General features: G+C 38.2%; 2 protein-coding genes across 3 annotated transcripts in view; one reads left to right on the top strand and one right to left on the bottom strand.

Annotated features, from left to right (window-relative positions):
* The window catches only part of NLN (neurolysin), a 35,689-nt gene extending 34,670 nt beyond the window's left edge, over positions 1-1,019 (bottom strand). The window contains exon 1 of the mRNA XM_068667450.1: positions 843-1,019. Coding sequence (XP_068523551.1) covers positions 843-868 — 26 coding nt within the window. The 5' untranslated portion in view covers positions 869-1,019. The remainder of the gene's footprint in view (positions 1-842) is intronic.
* SGTB (small glutamine rich tetratricopeptide repeat co-chaperone beta) lies at positions 984-24,565 on the top strand. Of its 2 annotated transcripts, none has more exons than XM_068667466.1 (11): positions 984-1,140; positions 2,194-2,346; positions 7,900-8,003; positions 8,692-8,761; positions 11,986-12,085; positions 14,483-14,587; positions 17,436-17,574; positions 17,662-17,724; positions 19,714-19,751; positions 19,997-20,080; positions 21,053-24,565. In XM_068667466.1, the coding sequence occupies exons 2-11, from the start codon at positions 2,247-2,249 to the stop codon at positions 21,162-21,164; spliced, it is 915 nt and encodes a 304-aa protein (XP_068523567.1). In that variant the 5' UTR covers positions 984-1,140; positions 2,194-2,246; the 3' UTR covers positions 21,165-24,565. The 2 variants fall into 2 exon arrangements, with proteins under 2 accessions (XP_068523567.1, XP_068523566.1); XM_068667465.1 differs by having other exon boundaries at positions 1,031-1,165.
* Positions 24,566-24,966: the final 401 nt, after the last annotated feature.

The following is a 24,966-nucleotide window of genomic DNA, read 5'->3' as shown; positions in this document are numbered from 1 at the left end:
ATTAATGTGAGATATTAATATATCTTACATTAACATCGTGAGTGTGTTTGCTATTCAACACTTCTGCAGCCATTTGCTTAGCTTTGGGAAGTCAGAAGTCTCTATTTGGCATCCAGGATCAGTCTTATTTTTGAGGGATTGGAGGGGAACAATGACTTGGTCACACTCAAATGAAGACTGACAAAAATAATGCAATTAACAAATTGCAGCGATCGTTCCCTGATGTGCTTACAACACGTGGTGAAAAAAAAAAAAAATCAATGCCTAAATCAATACCCAACGCTTTCTTGGCATTTAGGAGGGAGGGGTCTATAGTTTCCACATGCAAATTGCAAAGATTGATCTTTTAATTTTTCCCCTAAAGGAATAACTTCAGTGCTTCAAGCACTCCACGTCTTTCTTTTTGTCTGAAAGACCTGCAGGAGATATATGGGCAGCCAGCGCAAAACATGGAGAACAGCGAAAACGCCTGTAACAAATATATATACATATATACATATATATATATATATATATAAAGATGCAAATGTGCGTTGGGGAAATAAAGTCTTTGTGCACTGAACCTGGCAGCAGAGGGGCGATCCGGGAGGGGGGGGCTGCGGCTGCTGCCCGCCCCGGCTCCCCCCGAACAAAGGCAGAGCAGCCCGGGGGGCTCCCCCCTGCCGCAGCCCCCTCGCCCCTCGTCCCCCGCAGCCCCCTGCAGCCCCCGATGCCCGGGGGGAGCCTCATGCTGCTCCCCAGATCCCTGCCTCGAGGGGACAGGGCAGGGCTGGGCGCCCCCCATTTTGAGGCGGTGCCCCACGAGCCTCCCCCCCTCCCCTCCACAGCCCCTGGGCGCCTACCTGCGAGCCGCGCACAGGGCCAGCATGGGGGGCGGGGCCGCAGGAGGAGGAGGAGGAGGAGGAGGAGGAGAAGGAGGAGGAGAGAGAAGGAGGAGGAGGAGGAGGAGGAAGGGCCGGCTGCGCTCCCGCTGTCACCGCTGTCACCGCCGGCCGCGGGCACCGCCACAGCCGCCCCGAGCATCCGCTTCCGCCGCCGCCTTTCTCCTCCCCGCCCAGCGGCGGCGCTGACAGCGGCTCAGCCCGGCTCGGCTCAGCCCGGTTCAGCTCAGCCCGGCTCGGCTCTGCCCTGCCCGGCTCGGTTCGGCACAGCTCAGCCCGGCTCGGTAAGCACCATGCCCCCCCCCGCCGTGCGGCCGCGCCGCGCCTCCCCCCCCGAGCCCCTCTCCGAGGCGGCGCCCGGAGGAGCCGAGGGGTGCGGGGGGCGGCGGGGGGGGGGGTCGGTCCCGGGGGTCCCGAGGGGTCCCCAGGGGTCCCGAGGGGTCCGGGGGGATGCGGGGAGAGCCGGGGGATCTGGGGGGGCTGGTGTCGGGTCGGTATTTCCTCGGTGGGAGCCGCCTGCAGCCAGCCCTGCCGTGGCAGGGAAGGGGCGTGAGTGTGAGTGTGAACCTGAGTGTGAGGCTGAGTGTGAGTGGGGAGGTGTGGGGTGAGCCCCCGTGGTCTCGGCCCTGTTGTGCCCAGCCTGCGTTTGAGCCCCCCCCCCCATAGCCTCCTTCCCCCCCCCCCCCCCCCCAGATCAAGGGGGGAGGTGGTGCCCGCCTGGCCCCGGAGGGGTTTGTGGAAAAATAATAACTGGGAAAGTTGGAGGAGACGAGGTTTTCCCCCAAGTTACATAACTCCGACAGTGGGACGGAGCCACCCGTGTCAGGGAACACCGAGCGTGCAGCGAGGTCGGGAAACAGAAGGGCGCGTGTGGAAGCGTGTGCTGCACCTTTACGTCACTGCATCTCCCAGTCGGCATGCAGGGTTAACGGATTGTATGAGTTAGGCGTGTGACCCCGCTTCCAGGTGTGTGAATAAAACCCAAACTGCATCCTTCGGGAAAATAAGTTGCTGGGTTTATCCTCGGTGACCTCTCCGGCAGGAAGGAGCCCAAGGAAATCTGTCCTCTTTTGCTCGTAGACTAGAGGATTGTAGGATTCCCCCATAACGCTTACAATTCAATGGCTCGTCTCAAGGCACTGCTTTATTCGGCTGTCTCGTGAAGGATGATTTTTCATGTTTTGGGTGTGTTTCTGACTGAGGTCGGTGGGAGGCTGGAATGCTCTAGGAATTAACGACTGGGCCCAAAGCATACATCCTGCCATATTATAAAGCTTTTCTTCCTTTTTTTTTTTTTTTATTTTCTTTCCAGAAATAGGAGATCCTATTCTTCTTAAGACATAGGAGAAATTCAACAATTTCAAAATGTCATCAGTGAAGCGCTTGGTTTATGCTGTCATCCATTTCTTGAGAGAGCAGAGTCAGATAGATACTTTCACTCCAGATGAACAAGAAAGCCTGGAAGGTAAGTGATGAAGATAGTAATATGTGGGTAGGTACTATGCATGCTTATGTTAAATTATTTGGTGTATATTGCCAAATGTATTTCTATTGTGTATAGAAAGTAACTGAGGTGACTTCACTGAAACTGCTACAACATACTATATGAGAATAAACAATGATCTTTGTATTTCTAAGATAACTAATTTTAAAACATTTCTCATTTTAAAAGTGCTCTAAAGTCGTGAAATTACCGGAATTTTAAGTGACAGTTATTTAATACTTTGAACCACATCAAGTTAGACAAAGCCATAATGCAAGACATGGGAATGATTTATATATGTAGCCTGCAACTTTTTGCCAACTGATTCATTTTCACTTTACTTTTATGTTTATTTTCCTCCTGCATTTTGTGTGTGTGATGTAAATAACCATATATTGATTTTGGCATATGGGGAAGAACTCCTGTTTTATACGTAGAAGAATTCTGGGTAGTTTATGAAGGAAATCTAAAAGATCCTAAGAATGGGGAAAATAAAAAAAAAAATGCTTTGCATTGCTTTTCCACATAAACAGTAATTCCAAAGAGCACACAGTAGCAAATATTATCAGTTTAGTGTATAACTTCTAGTAACAGAAGACATAGCCACAGGAAGATGGACATTTGTGTGTTTGAGACATTCACTAATGTTAATGTTTGAGATACTAACTAATGTTAATGTGTCTTCCTCCTTCACATTGTTCTCATTCCTTTTCTCTAAATCCTGGGAGGCATTATCACAATGTGGAATTAAGCAAGAGAAGAACAAAAAGATTCTTAATTCTGCAATAAGCTTTTCATAGCATCTATTTAAAAGACCAGTGCATTGCTCTAAGTAGTCTTTGGCTGTGTGACTCAATGGGAGGATGAACTGGAGGTATAAAGAGGAAGGCTAGAACTACCAGGGCAATAAACAACATCCAGGGAGTCAATCATTGAGTTTCCTGAAATTTAAGGAGTTGAGTCTAAGAGGCATAAGCTTTAAAAGGGAAACCTGGAATGTTCTTCCTTCCGCTGCCTATTGCTTTTACAGTGTAGTTAATTATTTACCAATGGAAGCAAGAAATGGACATTTGTAGCATGCTATTCAAAAGATATTCCACAGATAGGGTCTGCACATTTGAAAAATGATAGTCATCTATGAATTTAACCAGTATCAGGTTATGTTGATACTCTGATAATAAATTTCTGTTCAGCTGGTGAAAGAAAGCAATGATTTAATTTCATGAAAGTATTTCATATGATGGGAGACAACAAATTTTCCTTTCATTTTTATAATAATGCTGATAAGCATTGGGTTATGCCTGTGAAGGTTTACCTGATTACCTGTTGTAGAGCAGCCTTAGCCAATGTTTATTTGAAGGAATCAACAATTTTCAGATTCTATTTTCTGAACAAAAATATTATAAAACCTCACTTGTGCTTAAATGCTGATATGAAACTTACCATTTTAATACAGATATGAAATCCTAATTTTAGAGCTGTACCCTGCCAGAAGTTTGCTACCATATGCTATGTGTTAGAGGATCGGGGCAGGCATTCTGAATAAATGAGTCACTTTAGTTGAGCAAAATATCTTTATTGCTTGCAGAATAACAGTACTCTGAGTCTTATGCATTGAATTGGTTAATGCCAGGTGAAGACATAAGGGATGAAAGAATGTGACTAATGTTTTTCATTGATACCTTATGTATCTTAGTGAAAAGATAAAACACAGTATGATAACTATCTATGCCAAGAAGTAATTTAAGTAGTTCTCATTCCCCGCAAAACAACAAAAAGATAAAACATTACAAATAAAATTGAGACCTTATCAAAATATAAGTCTAGCATGTATTCAAACTCCTGCATTCTGCATGTTTATATTACAAAATGATGTCAATGATATGGTAATTTTCTTCTAAGAATTTTATGCTTACATAATGAATAAAAATGACTTCATTTGAGAAATCAGAGTAATTGTAAGATAGACTGGAGAAATACACTCTTTTACAATCCAGGATCCAGAGAAGTGATACAGGTCTCTGTTCTAACACTCAACCCTATTGTATGAATTGGCAACTTGACTTCCTCCAAGTTATACCTGAGACAGTGTATTTAAATAGCAGTTTCTTCCCTTTCCTATTGACAGTATCTACAAGTTTTTTCTGTCTGTAGCACCTGTTTCTGTGGGACTAAAGCAGAAACTGTCTACGAAGTGCACAAGGCTGTGATTTTTTTTTTTTTCCTGACTTTGGAGATGATTGTACTGCAGTGAGTCCTCAAAGGCAGAGTTCTCGAAACTGGCATGTACCCCTTAAGTTGAGGTATGTGTGTAACACTAGAGTTGGGGGACAGGTATGTATAAGATGAAGCAAGCTGACGCTGAGCACTAAAGGGGCCTCATGTCATGACTTAGCCCTGGCAGGCAGCTGAGCACCACATAGCTTAGTGTCCCCAGGTGGGATGGGGAAAAGAATCAGAAAGGTAAAGTGTGAGAACTCAGGGGTTGAGATTCAGACAGCTTACTAGGTAAAGCAAAAGCTACGCACATGAGTAAAGCAAAAAATGAAATCCATTCAGTACTTCCTATCAGCAGGCAGGTGTTCGGCCATGTCCAGGAAAGCAGGGCTTGTCATGCATAATGATTTATTGGGAAGACAAACAGCATCACTCCAAATGTTCTCCCCTTCCTCCTTCTTTATTCCAGCTGTTATTGCTGAGCATGACCCCATATGGTATGGGACATCCCTCTGGCCCCATGAGGCCAGCTGTCCTGGCTGTGTCCCCTCCCAGCTCCTCACTGGCAGGGCAGCACGAAGAGCTGAAACATCCTGGGCTCTGTGCAAGCACTGCTCTGCAACAGCTAAAACATAGCAGTGTTAACACACCAATTTTCATCAAAAATCCAAAACACAGTAGGTGTGAGCTTCTCTGAAAAAAATTAACTCAGTTCCAGCCAAAACCAGGATACCTCAGCAGCCCAGTTAATATTCATTATTCAGTGATCAACAGCTTGCAAGTCTGCTGTGACGCCTCGATGTTGTTTGCAGCTTGAGCATGGACAGCAAAAGATCCTGGAGCTGTGTGGCACTGGGGATGCTGAGCTGGGCTCCAGCACAGTCCACATGCTTTTGTTGCCACATAGTAGGTTTTTTTTTGTGAGCCCCAGATGTACTCTGAGATGCTCAGTGGGGAGGTAGGGATCTGCACTGGTTTGCAAGGTGATCTGTATGAGGTGCAGCAACAGCCTAGGTCTCTGGAAGTATATGTGATGGTGGAGGTAACAGGGAGAACAGATAACTTTGGCCTCATCGGTGAATAGCTCACATGGTGCTGTAAGTCTTTCACAACTTTCTGATGACTTTGAGCCTGTGGCAGCTAACAGTGCCTCACTTAAGTGAGATACATTTCTAACAAAAACATATCTTCACCCCTTTGACTTTACTGGGCCAGGTTTTTACCATAGTATCTTAAAACAAGGTAGTTATTGATCTTTTCACAACTTAATATATCGTCTGATTTGGAAAAGTTTCAGCTTTGGCAATGTATTTTTACATGGGTTTCTATCGTTGTCTTACATGATAAGATGTGGTTGTTATTCTAACCTATGGATTCATCCCGTAAGACATCGTTTTAATTGTACTTTTGAGATATTATCAGGATTCCATTTTTCAGTTAAAAGAGAACTAAAGACTTCACCATAACAACTGATTATTTATTTAATGGAAATACTTCCTGATAATGAAAATATATTCTGGATTCTTTTGTTTAAGCATGATTTGTACTACTGCACTTTGCAAAAAATCTCCTGTCAGATAAGGAGGTACTGTTATAGACAATACCTTAGAAAGGTAAAGATTGTACTTCAAATTGACATAAAAGTACAAATCAGGAGAAGGATTCAGGAAAGGGAATGTATTTGGGTGAAAATAAGTTTGAGGGAAAAAGGGTAGGTATATTTTGGGCATTAGCTTCCTATTAGGTCATATAACAAAAAAATAGACATGCAGTTCCACTGATTTTATGACAGACCCAACGAGGAGTACTGCTAATATATCATCCAGAATTTGGCATGATCAGTGCTCACTTTACTATAATTTTTTTTACGTAGTAGGAGGTAAAGGAGTTTAACCCAAATCCTTCACCACTTCTATTGAGGAATTTAGAATGGAGCAAACTGATGTATTTTTAACTTTTATAGGTTACAGGAGCAAGTTGTATGTGTATTTCACTATGTATTCAATTAAAATTAAAGTTGATACTATGTATTCAATTACTGTTACATATTATCAACTTTAATTTTGTGGTACTAAATTTTTTTCTGAATAATTTCTATTGTATGTTATGAGAGTTTAAAAAAAAATACTTGTTCAAAGTTTAACTACTCATTTTACAAGTTTACTTTTTTCTGTTTTGCCCAGCTATGGTGTAGAAAACAGGCTCCTCAAACTGGCCTTACTGTTGTTAACTTTCAGTGATTTTAATTTTAATTTGAGATCAGCCTTGGGGTCCCTTATAATTTGAATTCTTATTGGCATTACATTTATTACATTAACACTGGAGTGAAATTAATTATAGATTCTAAGAATCATTTTTTACTGATACTTAGTTTGAATTCAGTTGTCCTCAGTTATCTCTAGTTCAGGTTAAAAATGTGGTATCTATCAAATAAGACAGAAAAAATACTTTTTTCTGCTCACGCTACGCTTTATTAAGATTCTTTGCTCCTCCTCAGTTTTCAGTCTAAAACGTCTAGATGATATACATGTACCTTAATGGAAGCGTTCTACTGCGTTCTCAAGATGATAGGGGAAGTATCAATACAATTTGAGATAGAATAACTATCAGACTTAATGTATAGACAAAGCTATATATTACTAATTGCCATTCATCTTCTTTTGTCTGGAAACGTGATGACATTTAAAACTTCATTCTGGCACTTGGTTACTCCTTTTTTAGAATTGCTTCATGTGAGCGTATGTAGATTATTGCAGGACTGGGAGAGCCATTTAATCCTTACACAACAGAATGTGTGAAAGGATGCTGTAGAGAGATTTTCTTACAGGATGAAGAGTAGTGATTAATGAAGCATTTTATTAATAGACAATGTCTTCAAATGAATATATTTTACTTCAGAAAAGATAAAACTAACAAGTATCCCACATTTATTGTGTAATTAAAAATAAACCATTTTCTTCTGTTGTGTCACACAAACTTTTGGCAGTTTGGCTGTGTTTTGGCATGGGTCATGTGACGTGTTTTGAGTTGTTATGCTTTTGTTAAATACTTGTATGTTTAAAAATATATCAAATGATTGAGAGAATTGAAATTAAAATTATGAATTGTTTTAAGAATAATGTTAGAACTACGTAAGATTTTGTATGGCTTATAGCCAGTTCTCTGCGGATCGGGTAGCCTCTTTATTTTACAATGTCTTTCAAATTGCTGCTCTTACTAGCTGAATAAAGAAGTGAATCACAGCTTTATAAAAAAATTAAAGAAATTAAACTTATGTTGAGAAACTGGTGACCTGATTTTTTTTTTTCCTCTTGTAAGTTGCAATTCAGTGTCTGGAGACTGTGTTTAAGATTAACCCAGAAGATACTCATCTTGCCCCTCCACAGCATTTGATAGAGATGTTCAGAAATTCTTTCCACAAGGTAAGAATTTAATTTAAATTCTAGACTTACTCTGCCAGTATGTGATAAAATTTTGTATTGTATACACAACCTTGCAGTGCTATGTAGGTCAAAAAATGTGAAAACTTAAGGAAAATGGGAAAAGAGTGAAATTTCCATAAAAGCTGTCAGAACGAGAATCTTTAGGGGCAGTGGGAGGAATTAATTTGAAGTAGACAAGGACAATTCAATGTAGGATGTTACTGAACAGTGGATTGTATAGTTCTCACTTAAAGGTTATTATCCCTGAGTTAACTGATTGAGCTCATCAACTGTTTTATGATGCTTCTCATTCCCTTCTGGAAATAATTTAGTTGTTCAGTTTTAAAAACATATCCCTAAGTGCTAACCTTAAAATGCTAAGTTTTTTAAAATCCATGCTACTAATATGTGTTATCTCTGAGTTTCTAGTACAGGAGTCACAGAAACCACCAGGGACTGTAGAGACTTATCAACTGTGTTCTTCTTGGCTTCCTTAAAATGTGTTATGAGCCATGAGGTTTCTTTGGTAGTAGAAAACAAGCTATCTTTCTCTTCTAAGGGTTTTAGTGATGTTTTAAGTTTTGTACTCTGCAAAATAGGAAATCTTGTTGCTTGTTGATGGAATGTTGTCCAGCCTATAATTACGGCTTGTATTTTAATGAAAAAGTATTGTTTTGTTTACATACAGAATGACATGCTGCCTCTCTCAGATTCTTTACCAGAGGATATTGAAAAGGCGGACCAACTGAAGGATGAAGGTTTGTAAATTAACATAGAAATAAGCATCCTGTGCTCTGAATAATATTTTTTTGGTTATAATGGATAGTGATAGTAAAGCAGCTGGACTGGGCAACACAACTCATAGAAAAACTTCACACTTTTTCCACTGGTGATTGTTATTTTGTAAGGGGACTGTTATTTTGTAAGTAATTTGGGCCATTCAGAGTCTAAGAAAATACCTGCAGGGCTTGCTGTGGTTATACGACTTCAGGGATATCCAGTCCTTTCTAGGTGTGGATATTACAGCAATTCATGCTCTAAATTAATGTCTTCCATCTTCTAATCTGTTAGTCCTCAGGGCTTTGTGAAACGGACTAAGAAAACAAAATGAATGTATGCTGTGTGTTAGTCTTAGTGTAGTGATACTAAAGCAATTCATATTTCTACTGAAAAAAATGAAGGGGTCTAAACTTTGATAAAGGGCACTTGAAAGTGTTGGCAGTCAGAAGAACTAATAAGCAATTTGGGACTGCTCATAGTGCTTTTGGTTAACTCCCATAATAAATTTAAAACATCATATCCTATTTTTAAATGCTGCTCTCATATTAGTCGTTTTCACACAAATTTATCTATCACTGGTATCAGGTTTGTCAGTTTTGAGTACTTGTCTGTCTGAGCTTAGTGAAATAAATTACATCAATTTGTTGAAATCCATTTGAGCCTTATCTTCTACAATATTGTAATTCTATCATTTTGTGGTTTCTGTCTGTATGTCCTTACTTATAGAATAACTTTACACACCTTTTCAGCCACCAGCCTGTACCTCCTCCACCCTCAAACTTGCCCTCTAGAAATTGACTAATGAAGGATGAAATGAAATCAGATTGCTTAATTTTCTTTCTTGGTCATTATGAAACCTGACTGATATACCCTCCAGACTAGCAAATACTTGAATTTAATTCTCTGCCCTTGTAAATCACTTGATATTTTGCTTAATGTAAGCAATGGAGAGTACAGATTATATGCAGGTTTGTGGCTTAATCCTAAACAGAGCTGCTTGGTAAATACATTATAACAGTAGGTAGTACTTCCATTATAAAAGGATACGCACTCAAAAGTATAACCTTTTTTTTTTTTTTTTTTTTTTGGCCAGCATTAAAATAAGTTAATACTGTTGTGTTTTCTTTTGTATGGGATTGCTTAATCTGAGCAGAAACAGGTCTATCTGTTCTTCTGTTTTCCTTTAGCCAATTTTGAGCTGCAGAGAGGCAGAGAGAGCAATATTGGTACCCACTGAAACGAGCTCCAACATAGCCGTGTATCTTGAGTCACTTTTGTTTCAGAGCAGTATCAGAAATTCCAGCTTTGATGATCATCAATAGCAGTTTTGTTTCAGAGAAACATTAACTGCTACATTCTTGTGGAGGGCAGCTACCTTGTGAGTCTGAACTGCCAGTAGGATTTAGTGTGTAGATCTCTAAATTAAAGGAAAGATGCATAGATGGTGGGCCTGTAAAAATGAGGCGGATGCGGTTATAGTCTGTGTGTATTTTGGAAGTACACAAGGAGCGGCTGAGGGAGCTGGGCTTGTTCCGCCTGGAGAAAAGGAGGCTCAGGGGCGACCTTATTGCTCTCTACAGGTACCTTAAAGGAGTCTGTAGCGAGGTGGGGGTTGGTCTGTTCTCCCACGTGCCTGGTGACAGGACGAGGGGGAATGGGCTTAAGTTGCACCAGGGGAGTTTTAGGTTGGATGTTAGGAAAAACTTCTTTACCGAAAGGGTTGTTAGACATTGGAACAGGCTGCCCAGGGAGGTGGTGGAGTCACCATCCCTGGAAGTCTTTAAAAGACGTTTAGATGTAGAGCTTAGGGATATGGTTTAGTGAGGACTGTTAGCGTTAGGTCAGAGGTTGGACTCGATGATCTTGAGGTCTCTTCCAACCTAGAAATTCTGTGATTCTGTGATTCTATACATGAAATTACAGTTTGAGTTTGCCTTCTCACTAGCAGTGATTGCTGACTGTAATTACAGTCTAGTGTATCACTGTTAAAATAGGTGATTTTGTAGTATATTGATGATACTTGGTTACATATATCTGATTTTGTTTATTAATTGTTTTGTAGTCACAAATAAATGCAAGTATAATTGTTTTCAGTTAGTATTGTCACCTAAAACTGCTTGCTCCATAGTCTTTCTTTCTTTCTGACTGAAACATTCTAGCATTTGTCTGTGCAGTTGTAACTGTAGAAAGTTACAGCTGTAGTAACCTGTTGACCTGTCCCTTCTCTTGCTTAGTCTCAGAGAGGGTTGAAATATTATACCAAAATACAAGGAAATCAGTGAAAGTCTGTTGTTTCCTGACAACTTCTTGATGTTGCTGAGAAACCTAGACAGGTTCTGCAGGATCTAGCAAGCCAAGGATCTATAGCAGTGGCACCTGGAACAACCTTAGACTCAGGCACTCTGAACTAGGACTTCTTATAGTAACAAAGAAGTAGATAAAACAAAGAAAGAAACCACCAGGAATGCCTTGTGTCAGGGTGGAAGAAATATGGAAGGTATCTTTAGTTTTGAAAGAACTTAACTCCAACATTTTCTTTGTGTAGAGAAGTTACTTTATTCTGCCTTTTCACTGTAGTAGACTTAAAAATATCAGGTATGAAACTTTATTATTGCATAGAAGATCAGAGCTTTGATGGTAAGAAATTTCACTTCTGAATCACTTTGGATTGCCTGTGCTATATATGCTTTTCATTATCTTTATGAACTATGTGATAACATCACACAAGTGGGGTCTGTGTGCTTGGTTTTTGCTTTTATCTCCCATATTAAGTGAGTAGTTATAGGGAGGTTTTTGGTAGATGTGAGACCAGAAGGGAATTAACATACTGCCTATTGGACTATGAGGTTTGGGAAGTTAGTTAAAACTGATGAATTTGTATTAGAGTTATTACAGTTATACTTCTCAACAAAGGGATCTTTACTTAACAGCAGAAACTATCTGGAAAGTGTTGAATAGGAAAAAAAAGGAAAAAAAGAGAAGAGGAAGGCATATGTGGTGGACTACCATGTGCATAATGAATTTTACAGACATAGTAGATACTTCTATTTGCTTTATTCCATGCCAGTTGTATTTAAAAGCATGTATCTCGCCAAAGTGCCATCAGAACTGCCTTATTTAGAATAATGTAGTTTCTCTACTTTTTTTCATACATAATAATGTATCTTTTAACTGCTTATGAGCTTCTAATAATTTATTTCAGGTAACAATCATATGAAAGAAGAAAACTTTGTTGCAGCAGTGGATTGTTACACTAGGGCTATAGAACTGGATCCAAACAATGCAGTCTATTACTGCAACAGGTAAAAGCAGAATAATACACACTTTTTATTCTCAAACTTAATAAACATTATTTTACAGATAAAATATGAAGTAGATCAAAATAGTGTGGGGCTATTTAATGTGAATTACGTGTGAGGCAGAGGTTAACATATTAAATTAACATATTAATATATTAAATCACTATGTAGGCTGTGGTTCTCAGTCCGTTAAGAGTAGTAGGAGCCTTTTTTTTTTTATTTCAATGGTCTAGTGATTCAGCTGCTATCTCTGTCTCCTATAGTATTGCCTTCCCTTGGAAAAAATAGTGTTAATGTGTTACAGCATTTAGGAGATTTGAAAGATTGTATAAGTACTCAGCATTTTTATGCACAACCTGTTGGAAAAATAACAAGACTGTGTTGTTGTAGTTTCATTGTATAATTATTTCTTCAGTGTAGCATTGACATTGGACCAGATGAATTCTGGAAGGGCGTGTTATCCTAGCAGCAGCATGCACTTTCAGTATACTGCCCTAAGGATCAACATAAGAACAAAAGCAGTGTAATCTACGAGCCCTGCTGAAGCTGCCATGGCTCTAGAGCTCCTTTGCTCTTCACTCTTCAGTGAAGCTGTTACCAGAAGGACTTATTAACTTGAGTGCAGTCAACCTGGCCTTGTGGCAGTGTACTCTATAGATTTTTCCTTTTTGGGGGCTGTGCTTCCATTACTCCAGAGTTTAGTTTGTGATAAACGCAAGTATATGACTCAGTGTTTCGTGGCAGGCATAAAGAGAAAGGGAATGCACAGCATAGTAATATTGTTTTACATCTTTAAGAATGATTGCATAAGTGATTTTAGGTATCAAATATAAAACCTGATTCAAAAGCCTCCCAAATAACTGAAAGATTTCTCAGTAGAATGAGCTTTGGCACCAAATCTATAATTGTCAAAAGAGTGAAAATACTTCACTGTTTTCTGTGCTATACATCATCACAGACTACATTTGTGAGCACCAAAATGAATCTTGACGTCGATGAGCGCAGTACTGTATAAAGTTACTTAAAAGAAGACAGGCAGTTCTTTGGAGTTTCCAGAGGGATGCTGTGTCTGAATAAAGATAGGCCTTATCTTACTTGAGCTAGCTTGGAATCCATGAAGAATTACCACCTTTAACAGCATTGCTTTTTACTCACAGCAGTGGGATAAAGAGGGAGGTTAGGTGCCATTGAAGTTGTAACTGACCGCACAATTTTTTTAAACATGGAAAGAACACTTTCACACTTTCTGTTCAAACACATAAGAAACTAAGCATTGTCCCCAATTCTTACCTACAAACCTTACTGGCATCTACAGGAGCTAGACAACTGTTACATAGCTTAAATATTTAAAAGCTATAAGTAGTCCATTCAGAAAAGATTTTAATCAAAGTCAGAGAAAACATCCAATCTGAGGTTATCACAGGAGAAGGGATTGAATACAGTGATGATTATAGCATCTAGCGTTCCTATTTAAAAAAAATAGTGCTTCATGCCATGGAAATATTATTATTTCTTCTATAGCTTTTTAGTCAAAGAAGAACTAATTAGAGTATTTTGAGACTTTTCAAACTGGGAAAATCTTGAATATTAATTATTACAATTGCCTTTTTAGTTTGGGGCAAGTCTTTAACCTTATTGTATAAATAACCACAGCATTCAGTATTTCTCTGGTGTGGAGATACAATTTTAATTTAGTAATTCAGAGATTAAGAAGTGTCATCCCGATTTATTTGCAAGCATGAGTTTTGCTGAAATACAGTTACGTATGTAAAAGAAATATCACTTCAGTTCAAAATTAGTGTGAAGCTGTTATTTTCCTTGTGATCATTATCCTGAAGTCAGATTCAGAGAGCAAATGGGATAGGTTATGCTGAAAGGCAATTCTGTGCTTTCTGAAGCACAGACTTAACTGCTTTAAGGGGAGGGAAAAAAAAAAAAAAAGAGCAGAGAAAAATCACAGTATTCCTTCAAAATGCAATAAAAGTGTAGTCCTTATTGGAAAAGTGCAATTGTGTAGAGTATTTCTGTTTAAATAACAATTTAATGTCAACTACTAATTCAGAGTTTCACTTCATGCAATATGTTTTGTGATGTGTTCTGTGCATAGTCATATACTAGATATAAAATAGTTTCAGAATAATTTCTCCTTTGTGTCCTGAAAGGTGGGTCTTTGCTCTCCAAAGCCCAGTCTAGCAATGCACCTATGCATGGACCTAATTCAGAACATTTGCTTGACCTGCTTGATTAAGGAAACTTGAGGCATTGCCTAACTAATGAATGTCAATAAGACTAAACATGTCTAAAGTCAGTAACTGACATGCAGTTACCTAAGCTTTTTTGTTCTTGCTTTTACTGTTTTTTGACTAAACTCTCTCTTTTCCCCTCCACGTTTCCTCCTAGGGCTGCTGCTCAAAGTAAACTCAATAAATACAGTGAAGCAATAAAGGACTGTGAGAGAGCCATAGCAATAGACCCGAAGTACAGCAAAGCATATGGGAGAATGGGGTAAGCCAATAGAAATCTGAGTAAATGCTGAAGGCCCACATGTAAATCACCATACATTTTCTGAAATAAGTGGAGCTATGTTGTTTTGCTTAACTGACATTCTTGTCCTGAAAGTGTAGCAATTTTCTAAAGATGACCCTATCATGCTGTCGGCTTTAAGTTTTGTATCTGTGATTGATCTCAACATTGTCATATCAGACTTTGTCAGTTAGATTTTCATTTTTTTTTAAATTTCAGTTTATCAACTTTGTAAATTTAGTTTAGGAAGTCATGATGTGTTTTTCTTTTTTATCTCCTACCTAATTATGAGTTATAAAAATTACGCTGTTAGAAAAGAGAATCTGCTAATGATGCTGTTAGAAAACAGTATCCTTAAAGGTACCGGGCCTTCAGTGCTAGCAGTTGAGGCTTGATTTTTCTGTTCAGTGACTGTGAAGAGGTGGATATTTGGGCAAGACTAAGCTCTGTCCTGTTAGCATTTTTTCTCAGTCCTGTCTGAGTGGTTAGGAAGATTGTCCCTTTAGGCAGAGGGTCTGATGAAGTGCTATATCTAAAAATTTCAAAAATGTTCTCCCAAATGAAATGCCTGCTTTAGTCAAGGGACACTCTTCTGAGATGTGTAGCTTTGCATAGTCAATAATCAAGCGTATTATGAAGGTGTAGGCTGAATGCAGACTTTTGGCTTTTGTGGTTTTATCTATACTAATAAATCAAAAAAAATGCTTGGGATTGTTCTTTGGGGTCAGATGGCACAAAATAGCCTGTGTCTGTGTTATTAAAATCTTGTTTGCAGTATGGAGTGACCACATCCAAACTGCCTATTGCTAAATTGCCTTGGCCGGTGTTAACTTCTGAACCATGCCCTACAATTTTTTGGGCTAATTGGCCTGGGACAAGACTGTGCCAGGGGCCATTTATTTAAGATCAAAAATGATGGAATTCTGTCATTTGAAAACCTCCCCAGACAGAGTTTATTTTAATACTACAAAGGTAGCCTTTAAGATTGTCTTATGCATAGCTAATTCACTTTGAAATTTTAAGAACTTTTGAATTTTTGTCCTATATAACTGTCTTTATATTGTTTCTGTATATAGCAGAACCCAAAATCCCCAGATTTCAGGGAGGTAGAGGGAAACCACAGGTTGATTTAATTGGAAATAGGAGGTTATTTTAGAATTTTGGATGTAAGAGCAGTGTACCCTTTGATAAGCAGTGTAAGTGGGATCATTCTCAGGCATTCCCAAGCTTCTCCTTTTTTGTCTGACTGCTTAAATAGAGGATATATTCTTACCTACAGATTGTTGCTTAACTCAGCAGCTTGAAAGAATAATGTATCTGGCACAGGCTAAGTCAGGAAACAGTGCTTGTTTAGTAATAACCGGGAAAAAAGTGCCGAAACCGTCTCAAAAAGAATTCCTTATGAGAAAGCTAGGATTTCTGACTGCATTAGAAAGGCACATACATCAGCTTTTCTGAGGATTTGATGGAAGCTCTGTACGTGTTGCAGAAAGGAACAGAAGTGCCACAGAAATATGCAGAGATGGGAGCAGTGTTAAAGATGTGCTTCCGGCATGACTGAGAGAGCACTCTTCTGGGTAGGAGGTGGGTCTGAAATTGCGAGCAGATAAACTTGCCTGCTCTTCTGAGTTGTGTGTTCCAGGAAGCGGAATTTAGCATACTTTCCCCATAAATAAACACAGTTGCATCACAGAAATACCTGATTGCATTTCTCCTCTGGTCAGAAACTATTTCGGCAAATTAATGGGCCAAAAGGGAGAATGCTGCATTGCAACTGTGCTAAGGGAGAAAACATTAATATTGCATGGGTTCCTCCAGAAGTTTTATTGGAAAACCCTGGATTTTTGTACTGCTACTGAATTCTTTATCACTGAGAGTAATGACTGTGACCAATGTGTCCTAACACTGAGCTCTCTTGTCTGACATAAAAGACTAAGTTCTGTTAGTGGGTTTCAGCACAGGCTTATTATCAACACAGGCTGCATATTTATCTTAGCACATACTAAAGGGAAACTGGAGTACTAAATAGAAGTTGAATGTAGGTTACACAGACCTTTCACGAAATGTAGAAAAAAATTGGTTAGCTTTGAGATCAGCATAAATTGAATATATAGCAGAAGGCAGAACTGAAACTGCAACCAGATGGACTTCTGGCATAGCTCAAAGAAAGATAATGCTTTAAATGTAGGAACTAATCAAATTTGAAAACAAACATTGTTTCAGAAATAGATAATCCATGTTGTGCTCTCCTGAATCTTTTTCAAAAGATTAAGTAGGCTTCTCTGACACGTGGGTTTCTTACAGATATTGCTACTATCCTGTGTAACCCATTTGTCAACCGGTGAAGCAGAAGTTCCAAGAGAACCTTGCAACTAATCCAGTGCAAAAAGCTGTTAGACTGAAACTTGTGGTTCTACTGTTTGGTTTCTTGAAACTGCACAACTTATGTTAAGAGTATCTCCATCCTACTTACCTTCTGAATTATCTATTGGATCAAAAGAAATGGAAGAAATATTTAAAGGAATTTCTGAGCTCATGTTGGATCCAACTTGTGCTCTAAAACAGAGACTAAATCACTTGATAATGCCAAAGAGTTCTTTAATGAAACTTGCATACATATAGATGCAGAATGAGTTCCTGAGGGATCATCTGTTCTACTACAATAAAGGCTTACTCTAAGCAGCAGTGACACAACAGCAAAACTTCTTTTAACTTAGTGCTTAAGAGAAGAGTTAGTTGTGAGATACTGTTTTACTTGGAGCAGAAAAATCTATCATTATCTTTTGATAGTCATGTATGTTCTACCCAGGATTTCTTTATTTCACATTAGGTTGGCTCTGACCTCAGTGAATAAGTTTGAAGAAGCAATTACCAGTTACCAAAAAGCACTGGATCTTGATCCAGAAAATGACTCTTACAAGTCAAATTTGAAAATAGCAGAACAGAAACTAAGAGACATGTCCAGTCCTGTAAGTTAGCTCTGCATCTATTTATTAACAATTGTTTTAACTGGGACTTTGGAGGTAAACTTACTTTCGATTTTTACTTGTTTTTAGACTGGAACTGGACTGAGTTTTGACATGGCAAGCTTGATAAATAATCCTGCCTTCATTAGTATGGTGAGTATATTTCAAACTTTATGTTGCTTTTAAGACTGAATTCTTAAGAACAACTCTAAACACAAGGGATTTTAATGTTTATTATAATGGGCAATAGTTGCGCTATACTGAATTTATTTTCAAAGGGATTTTACAGTCAAACCGAGAAGTGGAGGATGAATCTCCTCTGATGCCTGTCTCATTTCCAACTGATTCTGTCCTACTTATGAACAATGATATGTGTAGATAGCTATGCTGTTTTTACAGATGGAATGAACAGCAAAACACTTGTCAGCAGTATGGTGGAAATATCTTTTCTATTCACTACATAATAATTAACAGTGAATACATAGAAATCACTTCTTAAATGAATAGCTGTTGTTTCAGATGCAGTCTACCAAATGCTTAAGTAACTTCCTGGAGAGAACTATCCAGAACACGTTTTTGTTCTTACCTTTTCAAATTCTCCCTGTCACTGTCAAGTGTTTAATACTTCAAGAAATGCAAAGATAGTGAATGTAATTAACACATAATGCTTTCATTTACTTCTAGTGTGCTGGCAAATTGTGATTTTGTCCCTCAATAGTTTTCTCCATGCATGGTTGTCCGGGCCAATTTGTATGAATTAACTTTAAAGAATAGAACTTGAAGGGAAAAAATGCAAAACATATTTATTTCTTTTGAGATTCCAGTTAAAACTTTACTACCCTTCTGGTAGCTTCTCTAGGGTAGGACATTTCAACCAGTGCTCCCACATGGAAAACAGATCAATGCAGCTGATACTGTGGTATGGAGATGGTAAGCAAAGGAAGAGGTGAACTCCCTAATGGCATTAGTGATGAAATAACACTGGGACTCTGTGTACAGCTTCACTGGCCACATGACTTACTCAGACAGTCTGCATCTATTTAGAGTCAAAGATGTACTCTTTAATGTGGAGCTAACTATGACGAAATGATTGTTTGTATCATTTCCAGAAGATGCCAGATTAAGTGAATAATGGGCATCCAGACAGGAATTAATTAACAAACTTTTCCTGTGGTGGTTGTGATGGGAGGTGGGGATGGTTTTTTGCTGGTGGTGGTTGTTGTTTTGTTGTTCTTTTAAGGAAAAAAAAGTTACTGACCTTGAGAAAGCTATTTCTGGCCTCCTTTTGAGCCACATCAAAGCTGTTACTGGTGGGAGAGAGAAAAAATCCTGTACTTCCCTCAGAGTTGATCTTTAGTTGGCTTTTTTTTATCCAAATGTAGACTAGAGAAAACAGATGACTTTCGAGAAGCTGCATGGAGATATATTGGCCAACTGATATTATGCATGTCTGGTTTTTGTACTACACTTAATAAGATAGCGAATGAGCAGATACAACTGTTGTTTTTTACGGCCACTGACTTCTGTAGGAATTACACTACTGACTTTAAACCATCACCTGGTTTATTCTGTAGTGTCTGTCCCTATACACTCTTACGCTACAGTAAACACAACAGAATTTTTGAGGTACCTTATGAATCAGAGATATGAATAACCTTATGCTTACTATGAAATAAGAAGATAGGCAAGTTATCAAAGAAGATACATGTTATGGCAAAACCATAGTACAAAGTAAGTCCGCAATCTGGTTAGTCTCTGTAGTCTCAACAGCTTATTGTTTCTAGTAATAATAGTTGGAAAACTGATTTATTCAGTTGGGAATCAACAAAACTCAGACCATTGTCTAAAAAGCCCTACTGAAAACCTTAGTACCTAGAAATCTTATGTTAATCTTTTTTAGCTTTAGAGTACAAGGTTTTATGTTTGTCTTGTCATATTTTGCATGTCCAATGAAAATTTTATGTTTAACATATTGAGAAAAAAAAAAAAAAACGCTTTTCCCTGCAACGATTATTTTTGCTTGGGACCATTCATCTCTGTAGACATAAACTTAGCTTGATTTTGTAATAAATTGTAGAATTCCTTCAGTGATACCTAAGAAGTTAATGTGTTATAATTTCAGCTATATATTATCTATTCTAGGCGGCAAGCTTAATGCAGAATCCCCAAGTTCAACAACTGTAAGTATTAAAATGAAGTACCATTAAAACAAATGTCTTCAGGGCTTCGAATTAAAAGAGAAAAGGTAGATGGCACTGAATTCCTGAAAATGTAGTCCTATTTTTGCTTACTGTAAATAGAACTACTCCAGTTTCTTCTTCTTACAGCTTAGTTTCTCCCAGCAATTCAACAAAGAACTACAGTTTATTGCTTACTGTAAAGGTTCCTGCATACCCCAATGCCAACACTGTGCTAACTGTTCCAGGATGTCGGGGATGATGTCAAATGCCATCGGTGGCCCTGCTGCAGGTGTTGGTGGCCTGTCGGATTTGTCCAGCCTGATCCATGCGTAAGTACTACCAATCACTCAGTTTACTGTTACATTTATGGAAACATTATTGCACATCATCTATTTAAGAGGGATAGTGTCAGACCAGTTAAACTGTGGCCTTTACTCATTGTATGCTTGATTATTATTAAAACAGATCTTAAAGGCTTACTTTCCATCCTGTTTGTTTGCATTGTACATTTCCATCAATTGGAGTGACCATGTGCTCAGTTTCACTTTTTAGCTCTCATGCACTGTGCATTTTTCAAATGCCACCTAGTAAAAGTGCTACTTGAAACCTTTAGTTGCTTATACACATGCTTTCAAATTGTACTCTGAGTCTACTCAGTGCAGGTTGCAACAAGTTCTAAAGTTTTCTCTTGACTGACAGTGCTCTGGCATTCCTCCATTTAGACTAACAGGGCTTCAGGGAGGTGAATATAATAGGAATGAGTTTTACAAGAGCCAGGACCCAGATCTTGTATAATAAGATAATAATGATGCATCTGAAAGAATCAGCACACTTCAGGTGTACTTCAGTGTAACTGTATGCATGCTTTCTGTTAATGACCTATGGCGCATAAATACAAGTTGCTAGCCACATCCCATGTTTCTAGAAAAACTAACATAAATTTGCATTTCAACTAGAAGAGTAGTTACCTTTAACTACTGGAGTGCATCCTCTCAAAGAGAAGGGAGTAAATCACTGGAATAGATTTGTTGCCAAATTTTAGTTTTAGTGAGTAAGGTAATATTTTCCATATTACCAAGTAGATGCAGTAGTCTGAAAGAATTAAGATTCTGTTTGGAGAGACTTTAAGTAGATAGTCATAATACTACAACTAACTTGGTGGGTAGGCTTAATCAAGGTGTCTTTAGTCTCAGCTTTCATATAGTGAAGCTTTCAGTTATGTTCGGATGTCTTGGTTTGTTACAAAAGCTGCTCGTCTTTTTTTTTCACTTGGTGATTTTATTTACAATTGTTCAACACAGGGGGCAGCAGTTTGCACAACAGATACAGCAGCAGAATCCAGAACTTATAGAGCAACTGAGAAATCACGTCCGGAGCCGATCCTTCAGTGGCAGTACTGAGGAGCATTCCTGACTTAAAGAAGGCATGTGAATTGGAATGGTATATAACCTCAAAATGCATACCATAGTTAGTGGCAAAAAGCACCATTGTTAACTCTTCTGCTTGAATAGAAGACAGAAAATTCTTTGTGTGTGTTTGCAAACAATAATAAATCTGTTAAACAGATCTATTGCACATAACTTGGAACATATCATTTATGTATACTTAATCCTCTGAAAATTAATACACTAAATACATTCAGTGGTCTGTTAAAATCCCTATGTACAAGTCATTTTCAGTATGTGCATTAGACTGATCTCCAGAGGTGTTGAGTGTCAAGGAGTTTTGGAGTGGGCTGACTTTGTGTAACAACTTAATTCTAAAATCCTAGTGCAAAAGGCATGTTACTCTGATGGTGAAAATTGTTACAGCTGTAACTCCCTGTCAAATACACTATTGAAAAAATAGATGCATCAGCCCTTCTGATGTACATCTGATGTGCCCTTCTATAATGAGCATAAATCAGTGTTGGAATATATAGTGTACATAAATATCATGTCTGAAGTCTGCTTGTATCTGTGGAGGGGCCGTCATTGGTACCATGTAATACTCTTCAACTCCACTTGGCAGAAGGGAGGGAAATGATTGCGAATGAAGGAGTACCACAAACTGTGGATGGAAAGGATGGAAATCCCGAGTAGATACCACAGATACCAAAATGCTACTTGGCTAGGGAAAGGAAATCGTGTTAAGAAGGTTCAGGCACCTCTACTACCATGTATATTCTCAAATCATCATGGTTGCCCTGGAGGTCAGCAGTGTGGCACTATTTTCATGGGGATGTCAAACTGCATTACATTCTGTATGTATGCAGGATTTAATATAAGCTTAACAGTCATAACTAAGCTAACACTGATTCAATGACTGTATAAATAACTAGTACTGAAAACTTATCCCAAAATAGCTGCCTTAGCAGGATTCTCTTTTTGTTCGTGTGTGATAAATCACTGGCCTGAACAATTAAGGACTTTTTTCAGTTTCATTGTAATGCATCTCCTTTAAGCAATGGGTGTGCAGTCAAGCTAAAGATTTTTCCCATCTTTGATATTTCTATCTCATCTTTTCTTTTTTGCTTAGCGCATCTTATTCTGAAAGATACCACTGTTTTTCTGTATTTTTGTTACACTACCTTTTCTTTTTAATTCTGCCTGGTGTTCACATTCCTTTCTGCTACAAGGTATGCTTGTTTTGTCTCCAGGGAAGTTCTCAATTTTTTTTTTTAATTTTTTTTTTGCGTATCAAAATTGATTTGAGGAGCCTGCTTTGATTCCTAAGACAAAGTGACCTCTGCTGCTCTGCTGGCCAGTCACATTGGAGACAGCATGTGGATGAGTAAAACAGAGATTACCAAAGGGAGAAATACACAGGAACTCCTAGACTTTATACATTATATCTGATGCATTGTGTGGTTAAAAATAATAATAAAAAAACAACACCTCAGGTAGAGGCAAATAAAAGATTGGGACTAAGTCTAGGACTTCAAATGCTAGTTGTACATCTATTGTATGAGCCTTCAGCTATGAGGCGAGGAAAAAATGCAGCTGAGGCTAAGGAAAAATGAACAGAACTGGTGAACACACAAAACCCAGGAAACTCGTATCATCTTTTGAATAAAGATGTAAAGCTTAAAACAGCAACTTCAAGACATTCATAGTTTCAGCAGGGCTTGCCTACATATAGCATTGAGATGCTTTCTTTTTTTAATTTCTGTATGTGTTGCTGTAGCTGCTTTTTTGAGGCTGTAGAGATCTTTAAGCTTCACATTAAATATACTTCCAAATAAAAACTTATCTGATGACAAAGAAATTTATTCTTAACATGATCTTTTATCAGAGGTAGTTCAGATTTTGAATCTAACTTGTGACTTCAATTCAGTCACACATAAGAGGCCAGGATCCCATTTACAAGAAGGGTCAGCGAGGTGCAAAGTAGGTTAAAGCTACTCTACAGCCATTGCTTGAAGTAGTGTGTTGTGTGAGGAGAGAAGCATTGCTCCTAGCACCCTATCTATCTCTTTGCAAAAATCTTCGTCGTTCCTCTTATTTTTCTTTAATACTCTCAACCAAAGTGGGCCCTACTGGCTTTGATGAGGGGTAACCAGTAAATTCAGAATGGACTGGACAACACATCAAGGTCTCTCATACTCAGTTTATGCTTGCTTATGACAGCAAGCTTCATGTAGTCAGTTTTCTTTCTAATTCAAAACAGCACGAGTGTCAAGAACCTCTTGAGAACTCCATAAGAACTACAATGAAAATTGTATGATACACAAAATCTGCTGTAGAGGTTGTATTCTCTTCCATAAACATACGTTTTTCTTTGTCATTGTTCACGTGCAGCCCTATAGCTTACTGTATTTGTGGGGTAACAATCCCCAAGGTAAAATGGAATTGAAGCATTGGTTAGTTGTTTGAAATTTGCTCTTAAAGACGATTTCAATGTAATTTTGCATACTAAAATATTGCCATGTTTAAGTGTTATGTCAGTACAGATCATATGTAACCAGAACATTCATTGCAATGATGGCATTAGCTGACCCTTTTGGAATGTGCTGCAATTAGCATAATACTTAACTTGTAAACATTCTTTGTTTCTTGTATATTAACAAAAAGGGCTTTGTAGCCCCAGTAAAAAGAAAGACAGCGTAACCAATAACAGGAGCTGTCATGGCGTGCTTTTCCATTGAAGCCAGGAACAGAGGGATCACTTATGCTAAAATCTATTTTGTCTTGAATAGGTTAAATTGTTTCACAAAGTCATGCAATACGTCTCAATCACAGGGTGAGGAAGGAATCTTTTCCTGTGTGATAACTGCACTTTTGTTTTGCACTAAAATTTTTCATTCTGCTTGATCAAGTGGTAAACCCCAATCCCAATAAAAACTACTTTAATTTAAGGTCAGTTACAGTTCATCATTTAACTGAACAAATATGTATTTATCACCAAACTGGTTTTGTATCATTACCGTTCCATCAACATTTAAGTGTGATACCGGTTAGAAAAGAAAGTGTTTTGCATTCAAATTGTAAACTCCTGTAACCTGCTTGCATGGAAATATATTCTAAGTATGCCTGATCAGAGAAACATCAAATGTAATACTCAGCGTAGAAATTGTTTCAGTTGCAGTTTTGGTTTTGTAACGACTATAAAGTAGACTCATTTGTCCTGAGACAAAATTAAATCTGCAACTTCTGAAGAAATCATCATAACATCATTTGAGGCTACAGATAGTCATACTGTCAAAATGCAACTTGGCTACCATTTCTGTATCTCTCCTACCTCTTACTACCACATGGTCACATCTCCTTCAGTTTGTGTCAACTTAACTTGAAAACAGATTATAAATAAAGTTATTTACATTTTTTGCGTTGATAGTTGTGGCTTTACTGTTTTCGTTTTTTGGTACAACTAGAATAACAGATTATACTGTGTTTGTTTTTTTAATACCTTTTATGTTGTTTGGTATGCATTTTATTAAATGTGTAAGGTATGGTTTCAATTTTTTTTTTGTATGAGCTCATCTTCTCAATTTAGTTAGCTGGTCTTAAATTTATCTAATTTCTTAAAATTGAAAGATTTTGGATATAGACAAGTCTAAAATAATTTACTTATCCATAAAAGGTTAGTTCTTTCAGCCTGAAATAGTTTTGTCAGAACCACAATTTAATAACTTCACATATTTTTAAAATAACAACAGTGGAGTATGGCTATTTGAAAGAAACTGCCCCTGAATCTTTCCCCTCACCCAACATGACATTAATGCAAAATAAATTGC

Source organism: Anas acuta, chromosome Z (genome assembly GCF_963932015.1).
Source record: "Anas acuta chromosome Z, bAnaAcu1.1, whole genome shotgun sequence".
Lineage (NCBI taxonomy): Eukaryota > Metazoa > Chordata > Aves > Anseriformes > Anatidae > Anas > Anas acuta.
Note: the sequence above shows the minus strand (reverse complement) of the source record. Positions and strands in the feature narration are given on the sequence as shown.

Coding starts and splice junctions, on each gene's coding strand:
- SGTB (XM_068667466.1), top strand. CDS start 2,247: ATGTCATCAGTGAAGCGCTTGGTTTATGCTGTCATCCATTTCTTGAGA. Junction 12,086..14,482: donor GCAGTCTATTACTGCAACAG/GTAAAAGCAGAA, acceptor GTTTCCTCCTAG/GGCTGCTGCTCAAAGTAAAC. Junction 20,081..21,052: donor TTGTCCAGCCTGATCCATGC/GTAAGTACTACC, acceptor TGTTCAACACAG/GGGGCAGCAGTTTGCACAAC.